The sequence below is a fragment of the Peromyscus eremicus genome, chromosome 4 (genome assembly GCF_949786415.1).
Source record: "Peromyscus eremicus chromosome 4, PerEre_H2_v1, whole genome shotgun sequence".
Lineage (NCBI taxonomy): Eukaryota > Metazoa > Chordata > Mammalia > Rodentia > Cricetidae > Peromyscus > Peromyscus eremicus.
In genome coordinates, this window is record NC_081419.1 from 462,220 (window position 1) to 472,841 (window position 10,622).

A 10,622-nucleotide genomic window follows, 5' to 3' on the forward strand; every position below is an offset into this window, starting at 1 on the left:
AAGCATAATACAGGTTTACCATATAATCCTACAGGACAAGCAGTTATAGGAAATTCTAATCTCACTTTAAAAGATACACTAAATAAACAGAAAGGAATATTAAAGGCTTCCAGAGTTAGATTGCAGAATATTTTATTAACCTTAATTTTGAAGTGTGTCTGAAAAAGGAACAATATTTGTGGAGAGACATTGGACAATGAAAAAAAAAACTACTGAATTAAATCAGCCTGTATATTTAAAAGTTGTGTCGACCTCAGAATGGAAATCAGGATATGTGTTACATTGGAGAAGAGGTTTTGCTTTTGTTTCTACAGGAGAAGAAACACTATGAATACCATCAAGATTGATAAAGATTTGATTCAAATAGGAAAGTCCTCTTGATTAAGAGAGAGATTGTAGTGACTCAACTGTATAGCCATTCCATCTAAATTAACTTGTAGGATTGACATATGTCTTCCATTTGATCTGCCAAAAAAAAAAGGAACCTCCCCAAAGGTAGAGTTGGTGTAGTGTTTTCTTTTTGTCTTTCCAGGAGAATAAAACCATCCAACTATAGAATCTAAATACCACTGGACAAATAAGACATCTAAAGAAGAAGGACAAGTTGTGCAGAGAAAATGCCCCAAGAAAGAATAGATTGGCTTAATTGTATAACACAGTTCCAACAGTAGAATTTCCATGTCTTCTCAAATGTTTGTTTCTACAGTTCTCTACAGACAAATAAGGCTAATGGTCTTTTTGTATTCCCAACTTAACTAAAAATTAAAGCTGGCTTTGGGATTGGAGTGTGGCTCTCTCCTTCTCTAAACCCAAGAATACATATTAGAGGAAATTCCATGGTCTCTGTCTCATGTCAGAAAGCCACCTGATAGGAGACAGAAGAAACCCAAAATTAAGGGACTGTTTTATGTCACTAATCTCACAATCCTTTATTTTAGACTCTTTAAAACTTTCCTTAGGGTATAAATTATATTATCTTAAAATTTATAAATGTTTACTTATTTATTTATTTATTTAAACTTCTGTCATATGTTAATGGTCATATAGAGTATTTACTACTTTTAGAAGTAGGCTTCATCTGCCTTTCCGTACAGGATTTCAGTATTGAGTTTGAAGCAGGTAACTAGGAATTAAGTTTATGTACACCAGATGTATTTTGTAGATTGTGGTCATTTAAACAGTCTGAGATCTACTGCATGTGACATTTAAAATGGCTAAGATTTCTACAGTGATCTGTGATCATTCTTAACAATGACCTTTGAAGTTTCCAAAATGATGATGGGGCCCCACAAGGTCGATTGCACCTGGATTGTGGTAATGCCACTAAGCTGACAAACATGTCACAAAGATCATCCTTGGACTACAATTTACTCATGACAATTTCAAGACAGGTAGCTAAGTTGGTCCAGCATCATAGACTACTACAGCCAGGACTTCAGATAAGCCTTGCACTTTCCCATCTTATACAGAATGGAAAACAGGTAGCTCTCCTAGGTCTTGATCTTTATCTCAATTATTTCAGGGTCCCCTAAAGATGTTGCCACCACCCAAACAGAAGGAACAAGATGCCCACATACCCAAGAGGTGTGCTGGGTGTTTTTTGGTTGTTTGATGGATTTTTGTTATTGTTTAGGGGGGGTGGTTACAACTTGTTATTGGTCATGGTCAGGAAGAAAACTAAACAAGGGATATTAGATTCATGGATCTTCTTCTGAAAATAAAAAAGGGGAATATAGAGAAGATAGGATAAAAGGGTAGATTATTGAACCTACATTAAAACTAAAAAAGCAACTACTAGTTTCAAATATTTTACATTGGTATGAATTTTTGTATGTTGGTACAATTTAAGGTTAATTTTGTTATACTGTATGTATTTTTCTACCCTTGCTTGAGGTATTTGTGCATATTGATACAAACTTATGGTTATTTTTGTTATACTGCATTATATGTTTCTATTTCTTGTTTAAGGTGTTGTACTTGTGTGTCTAATTTAACAATGTAATGTTAAGTTCTATTCCTTGAAACCTATTTAGGATAACAAAAAATTAGAGGTTAGTAGTCAGTCATCTATAACAATCAAACTTCTAATCATGTTAGGTATGTTTTCAAGGTCAAACAGAGACGTGTTTTAAATAGATGGCCTTCAAACACTTTAGAAACCTACGTAATATGTCATTTAAAATGGCAATAATGCAAGACTTTTCTTGACAGTGACACATATTTGATCCAGGTAGCAAGAATTTACTTCAAAAGAGGATAACAGGCATTAAAGAATCTCCATAGAGTTTACTTTCATTAGTGGCAAAGTTAGCCACTGAGCAAAGAAACTGTCCTTGCCTCAAATGCTAACAGTATGCTGTCCAAATTGGACAAGCAGAACACAAAGGATGGCAACTGCCAAAATTGCCAAGACAGGGTAGAACAGTCCTTCAAAATTCTTGCTTCACAGAAAAGTCTGTCAGATATTCTAGGCCTGGAGGCCAAAAATGCACGCCCCAATGTTCCAGAGGAACCTTGAGGTGCTTGTCTAAGCAGTCAGATGTCACTGTTTTTGTTGTTGTTTTAAGTTGATAGCCCTGCAAATTCTGTTTAATCAGGCACTATTATAACCCTTTCAGGTCTCTGATGGGGTTGAAAATTAGATAATTGCAGATATAGTTTTCTGTAGTTTTATAGGAAGTAAATCAGATACAAAACTTTGGGCTCACCAAGATGGGAATTTTTTTTGATATTTTCCAAAATATTAATGGATTAGACATTATGAATGTATTTTTGCTTGACAATTGTTCCTATTGTAAACAGTTTTACTATATAAGAGTTAAGACCTTTCCCTTTCATCCAGACAAAAATGGGGAAATGTTGTGGGGTAATTGTTCAAACTACCATCCTGCTATGCCAAAAAATTCACCTTAAATCAAGGACAGAGTCAGCGACTGGCTGACCAAGATTTGCAATAGATTTTATGAAGAGTGAGAAAGTTGGAGAGACAGCAACAGAAAGAGAAAATGAAGGGCAGGGACATATTTCTGGGTCATTTTGATGGTTAAAATGGGGAGAGTGGGGTCAGCTGATTGCCACCTGTTGTTCTTTAGATTTATCAGGTTTTTATCTCAATTTCTGATTGCTGAACTTTTATTAATACTAGAACAATTTAAGTAAAATTTATACAGTCCCAGCACTACTCTCACACTCTGGGTCCACATACAACACTAATACACTAGAACAAGATCCACTGTGACCTCGAGCATTCATAATTGTTTAGCTTTCCTAAAGTCAAAGAAACAAGATACATATCTAATCTCAATAAGACCCAGCTCACTTCTACCATATCCCAGAAGCAAGACTCTCTGTAAACAGATTCCTGAGCTGCTTTCTACATTTGGGTCTCTAGTCAAGAATAACTCTGCCTCACATTTCCTGAGGTCATTGTGGGCATGACCACAAAATAGCATCCACTGTATAACACACCCTGATCCAGGAAATTCTCCCGCCAGTAGTCATAGCTTCTGAACCCATAAAACCATTTCCCTAAAAATTTCATCCATTTATTTGAACCTGTTTCTGCTTCTAGGCTAGGATAAACACCATTAAGGGTACAATTATCTTTCCAACTCTCCTCTATCAGGGGTTACTCTGAATGGAGACCATCCTGCCAATTGTCTAAATCCCATGGCCTGTACTCTGTTGGTTGAGCAATGCCAGACAGGCTTCACAGGTCAAGTGTATGCACAGATACCACAGACACCAGTAATTCTTCACACTTATGGTTCAAATGACTAAAGAAAGTCAAGCATTACTTGTCTCACCCCAGAGGGATGGTACAAATGGGATTTGAGTGTCCTTGGGAATGGAGTCACCAGGGTGAATGAGGCTCTAATGAGGATTACACTTTTGGGTGGTTCCCTCCCAACAGGTACTCACAGCAATGATGACTCTCAGTCAGTGAAAACTCCTGACCTGGCCTGTTGCAAAACTCTGCCCTCCAAGCATGACATCTGCAACCATTTTCTATCAGCAAACGTGATAATAAAAACACTATTGAGATCAGGTCTATAGATGTTGCCTGAAATAAGTGTGTGGTGGGTCTTACACCTTCAGGTGAGGTTCCATCAACTCCCTACTGGACCTCCCTTCAAGATGCATGTAACTGTATAAACTACACATGTTCTTATCTTGGAATACACAAAAGGTTAACTGAAGAAAACTTCATCTATACTGCTGTCGGTAGTTTGTCATCTGAGCCCCGGGGAGTTGTTTCAGTGGTATGGCTTCTTATAGGTCAGTCATGCCTCTGTAAACACCCCTTCACCCTTGATCATTATATAATCAAATTACTCTTTGGTTCATCTAATTACTTTTCAGTGGAAATGTACTTCAGTCTTTTGTATGTGATAGTCAGATGTGAGAAGATGTTTGTTGATTAACACAAAACTTATCAGGTCTCAGGAGAATGCTGCCATTTTCCTGTCCCAGAAGCTCAGTGTGAGACAGTTAGAAGGCACAACAGATACCCTTCCTGTGACTTCCATGAAGAGGATTCATCCTTCATCCTGATCAATGAACATGATCATCCTGAGAGTTCACTGTGTCTTCTGAGGTCCAGAATCCTTCTAATCCTTCTAATCCTTCCTCAGGACACAAATCTACTCTGACTGACAATCTATGGCTGGCATACCCAAGGGACAGGGCCAGATGGGCTGACTTTTCACTGCACATGTTTCATGGTCATAGTAGCCTGACCTCCAGGAACCACATGCAGAGGGTGAACCCAGGGGGACTTGAGTCATTACAGTAAACCCACCTGCTTCCCTGAATTTGGGAAGACAGCAGAAAGAGGAAATCTGCATTTTATATGAAAATATATTTCTATGAGAAAAGATATGTGGTGTGCAAAAGAAGACTGTTTGTTGGAACTGAATTGGAGATGTGGGGTAAATTTTCCATTTCTTTTTATCTGGGCTTGTGGAGGAGCATACTTGTGTTTGACTTCCTGCATATCTGGAGTTCTGTGTCTTAACCTTTCTGTTTTTGATTACCTCAGTCCCAGGTTATCTAATTGCTAGAGACAGTAAAGGCCTTGCCTGCAAGCCCTGCATTCCAAATTTACAGAGCCCACCCTACCTCCTCCATGGCCCTCATAACAGGACAACTATCCAACATTAGGCACTAGAACATAAAGTTCTTAAACTGACTCACACTAGCTGACCTACACCAGCTTGCATATGACTGTAATAACCCTCTCCTACCCTCACTAGCCATAATGTGTGTTCCTATCCTGTCTCTCTCTCTAGATGCTTTGCCTGCCAAAGCTGAGCACCATGACCTCATGGGACATGCATGACATGTCACTTCTATAGGGACCATTAGTGCTGGTGATCAAGTTCAGGAATGTGTGGCTTCTCACACAAGAGTAAAACAAATTCAGGCACCATTTGATCACACGTGACACATACAGCAGAGAATATTTACCACTTTTACTGAAAGCTGAGATGTGAGAGGGTATGGATATATGGTCTGCCATCTCTTGGCACCTAGAATTATAACTACAGGATGACAGGGTAAGTGCAGTGGTCCCAGATTCAAGGTCCTGTGCAGACTCTGTGGTACTTCTCCGTGCACTAAATTTCTCTGGACAGCTCACAGGAATCTGTTAAAAACAGATATAGTTGTCTCAGAGTGGTTTTTGTATGGTCATTATCTTACAGAAAAATCATGAATGACAGTGGAACAAAAATAAGCAAAATATCAATCGCATTACCATCACACTTAGGGCTGATGATGTTTTTTGGTTTCAGCCCCACATCTACCACAACATCTTCAAAATCATGAAATATTGTTTGCTTAGGAGCCATGTTGCGACCTGCAGGACACATGGGTATCAGAATAGGGGATGGAAAGGACTCTTACTGTAGACAGTTAACACACATATCATTCAGGTATTTTTTTCTGGGACCTGAGAGATTTCAAGTCAGAGAAAGAGAATCTGCAGCTGAATATTCATGAGCAGAAGAAGGACCAGATGGAAGCACTCCCAAAGGACAGCAGTGGGTATATGTAGAGTCTCCATGTCTAATCTGAGGGACTCCTAGGCCATTGTTGGAATGTGTTGTGTGCAGAGACGACTGGTTGAGGACTGTGGGTGTTCAGGATGACCTAGAGAGAGGGAGGAAGCACAGTGCCATCTGATGTTCAGAAGATCATAAGAGAAAAGCTATTGGAGAATATAAGCAGAGGCTAGAAATGTGCTGCCAGAACTGGGATCTAAGTGCTTGGTGATGGTGGATGGTGGAGGTCAGGTTTCCACCCAACACTGGTAACTTTGGACCTGAGTTCTTTTCATGTGTACTTTAATGTCTAGAACTCCCCTGTGAGAACAGACACAGGATGGAATGCTTGATCAGGACACCTCCATTCTCCAGAATGTGACTGACAAATCACTCTTGAGGAAAAAATACATCCCTAAGTCCTGTTTTTACTCCCAACTGGCAGGTGTGTGTGTGTGTGTGTGTGTGTGTGTGTGTGTGTGTGTGTGTGTGTATGTATGTGTGTGTGTGTGTGTGTGTACGCATTGGATGGTTGGATGTGTCTGTTTGCAACCATGGTGACCAGAGTAGGATGTCAATCATCTTCCTCCACAGCTCTCAACATTGTTTCCAGAGACACAGTCACTCACTGATCTGGACCTTCATCAATGTGGCTTGATTGTCTGAGTAGCCAGCTTGAGGACCCACTGTCTCTTCCACAATAATGGTTGCAGACATGCTCAGCCATGTCCAGTTATTTATGTGAACTCTTGTGACATGGATTCAGGTCTTCATGCTTGCAGGGCAAGAGCTCTGACCACTGAGACTTCCTAAGCCTTGTTCAAGTTTCTCATTACATTTTAAACAATCTGAAGGAAGAAGTGAGTAACAAAATATTTTTCTCTACTTAACACTGACTAAAACTATTCATAAAACCTTCCTTCAGCAATTTGTCTCTCACTTCTCTTTTGATGTTATGATAAATGTGGATTCCAGTACCTCATATCTATCTGGATAGAGTGGGGCAATTTATGTACAGCAGGAGTTGAGTACAACTCTGTCCTCCACGGACTGGTTGTCAGATCAGGCCCTGTTAACATGACAATAGCACATTGTCTCCAAATGTTTCTCAGTGTCACCATGGGAAATAATTCCAAGTAGATCTCTTCTTAGAACAGGACAAGAAAAAGGCTGACAGAGAAAGGTAAGGAGGACCTAGGGCTCAGTGTGTGGGGTGTGGTTGTGAGCATAAAGTTTCAGTAGCCATCTGGAGAGGGCTGAAGACATATAAAGAGCTTACACTACCCTCTCTCAAAAACCCCAATCATCTCAGAAAAGACCCCAAGGTGGGACGACAGTAAGAGAGCAGGAGATAGTGACCCACTCTGTACACACTGCCCCCCAAAATCACACTCATCTCTCACAATCTTAGGCTCTGTGAGACGCACCCATGAGCATTGTCAAAATGCTGTTGTTCAAAATGCCCTCATAAAGGGCAATAACGAAGTCCTTCCCACGCACAAACACAAATTTGATGCGGTGATCTGGCCCTGTGGAGAAAAATAAATCATGTAGCTGAAGGGCGATAGCACCAGAAAAGGAAGAACACAAACACAAGCACTCACAGATCTTGAAGACACCAGGGTTATGTTTAACTTTATCCATATACACCTTGAACTCAACACACCCGATGGGTTTTCTGTAACACAAGACAAAAGCATGGCTTTCTCCATGACATTATCCTTGTCCTTCCCTGTTGCCATCTTTGAGCTACACACCCCAGATACACTTCTAGTACATATAGTAACTAGCCAAGCATCAGCTCATTGCTTTCCACAATCTCTGAGTCGCCTCCTTGTGTGCTCCACATCACAGCAGGTGGGAGCAGCAGAAAGATGGTCCATATCTGAAGACAGCCCATCTTCCCAGTTCTAAACAGTATATTGCCAGCCCAATCTATTTTCCCCAGGAGGCCAGGTCCTGCCCTGATTCTGCTACTGTGTCTCAAAAAGTACCCCCCAGAAGACTGAGTCCTGCACCTGCTGTCCCTACCCCTGGGTCCTCACTGAACAAGGAACTCAGTAAAACCTTGAGGGGCCTGAGGTTCTGTGCCTGCACAGAAATAAGCACAGCATCTACAGGGCTCCAAGGAGAAAAGCAGCACTAGGAAGGAAAGCTTCAGTCCTCCAGGGAGTGTCATAGGAGAATAGCATATGATGTGCTGGCCCTTCTGTTTGAATCTAGTGTCCTGTGAACATCTCTCCTGTGCTTACAAAAGTCAGCTGAACCATTGTCCAGACAAGAAAAGAGGATTTCATGTTGACATCGAGTGTCCAGCTGATGTCTAGGGCATCCACATGGTTAATGTGGTGATTCCATGGAGCCGAGGGCAGAGAGGGCTCTCTGAGTACAGGTACTTACGAGATGTTCATCCTGAACTCCAACTTGCCAATAATGTTCCGGACGAATGTGAAGGGTGGCAGTGGGCTGAACTTATTCTTATCAGGAATAGGCACGTTTCCTGTCCAGGCAACTATGTACCACTTTCCTAGAAGCTAGAGAGCAAAGCCACCCATTAGGGGGGAGCATGGAAAGAGGAAGCTAAACAAAGGGGTTCTAGGAAGTAATTGAGATGGGAGGAGATGAAGGAAGGGCCTGGGGTAAGGGCCCTGTACCATTTGAAGGGACATAATACACTGAAGCATCAAAAAGAGTCCTGGTTTTGGTTTGCCCCTCTCTGTCATGAGTGGGTAGATCTAGGCAGGATAGTCCTGGGACCTTGAGTGGAAGATATAATTCCTGGGACAGATTGATTCTAGGGTTCCTGCATACATCCCACATAAAAAAACAGAAAATCACCAACAGACCCAGGCTAAAAGCATGATCTAAATGTCCAATCCCTTTATTCTCAGACTGAAAAGGACCGTTGGTCCAGATTGAGTTGTCAGAGGGAGGCAGAGTACCCAATTACCAGCTTCATCTGTGGGGAGTGCTTGCCTCCATGTCAACTGAGTTTCCAGGAGGAGGCCAGGGAAGATCAGGGAAGCCACAATGGCATCCTTATCCATCAGTGCCAGGAAATGGGAGGAAGCCTGATCATCTCCAGGGTCTCTTATCTTGTCAAAACTCATCAATTTAAGTATCAAAACATCTTAGAAAGTTCCTCCCTCCAGACTTCCTCATACCCAGCAGTGCTCAGCCCTCTGCAGACAGCAGCCCTGCATTGTATACATCATCTTGCATGAGGCTTTCATTGAGAAACAGAAACTCTGAAAAGAGTCATTTCTGTGGAGTATCTAGAAGGCTTTAGAAGACTGCAGGCTGACAGAGGAAGACGTGTGTTTCTGTGGCATGAGATGAGACAGAGGCATTCTTAAATCACCATTTGGCATCTGGGTACCCCTGATGTCAGATATCAAGGAAAGCCATGCTGGACAATAGACACTTAGTCAAAAAACAGAGCCTCTCAGTGGTGTGCGTTTTCAGCTCTCAGCAGCAGCCCAGAAACTCTCACTCAATCCACGGGAACCCACTGTACATATTCTGTCTGCCCAGCGCTCTCACCTCATCAATAGTGACATTATGTTGAAAATTCCTGTAGGATGATTGCTCCACAGAGGGCAGGGTCAGAGCCACAGTCAACAGGAGCAGCTGCATGGTCGCCATGGTGCCACTATGCTCCTGGCCTTGCTGCAGCATTTATATCCTGCACTGGGCGGCACCACACTTGCACAAAGCCCCCATCCATGCTATAGGTTCATTACACTGTTTTGTTTGAACCTCGTGAATACATGGTGCTAATTTCTATAATTAGTCACCTGCCTGTGCTTTCACTCATTCTCAGGAAGCCTTGTCAGGAGAGAGAATGTTATCAGAGTGGGAAGTGACACCTGAGACCCAGAGTCAGGAGGATAACAAGGGCTCCTGTGTTCTCAATCTCCCCATGCCTGGCTCTACTAGCATTAAAAGATGCCACAACCTTTTTTCTTCCCTCTCAAAACCTCCAATTTCAAGAGCAGCCTCCAGCTTGTCTCCAGACAGCAGTGCTGGACAAAAAAAGTGTGTTCTCTAGCCACAATCCCCACGATAACTGAGCTATTGTACCAGCCTTCTGCACCCTGGCCCCTCTGTCCTGTCTTCCCTCATGAGAGTACTGCACACTTCTCTGACTCTCCCCACCCTCACAGCTTATCTCTAACAGGTCATCATCTTGGCCCTAAAATACACATAAATCCCAACCCTCCTTTTCATGGAGAAGCTGACTTCACACTTCCCAGGCTCCAAGATTCATTAGGAGTAGGGTCTCTGACAAAATTTCCCTGGTTCTCTACTTCTCATTTCTCTTTAGTTCTCTGTCATATCACAGTGTAAATGTATTTTCCTGCTTCTTTGTATTTATGTACCTGTCTGTGCCAGAGTGCATACAATGTGTTTATGTGTCTGGGTAGCTGTGGAGACTGCATGTGAGTATTTATGTTTACGCATTAATGTGTGCAAATGTCTCTGTGTGCTGGTGTATTTACCTGCTTGTGTAAATTTTTGCCTGTTTAGTTCTTTTGTGCATTTGTATCAGTTGTGTCTGTTTTGAATATGTAGATA

General features: G+C 41.7%; 1 protein-coding gene across 1 annotated transcript; it reads right to left on the reverse strand.

Annotated features, from left to right (window-relative positions):
- Positions 1-2,011: 2,011 nt before the first annotated feature.
- On the reverse strand, positions 2,012-9,689 carry LOC131910105 (von Ebner gland protein 2-like). Its single transcript, XM_059262193.1, has 6 exons — positions 9,588-9,689; positions 8,445-8,578; positions 7,649-7,722; positions 7,472-7,573; positions 5,759-5,860; positions 2,012-2,025 (listed from the first exon to the last, which is right to left on the reverse strand). Exons 1-6 carry the CDS (start codon positions 9,687-9,689, stop codon positions 2,012-2,014), a joined length of 528 nt encoding a protein of 175 aa, XP_059118176.1.
- Positions 9,690-10,622: the final 933 nt, after the last annotated feature.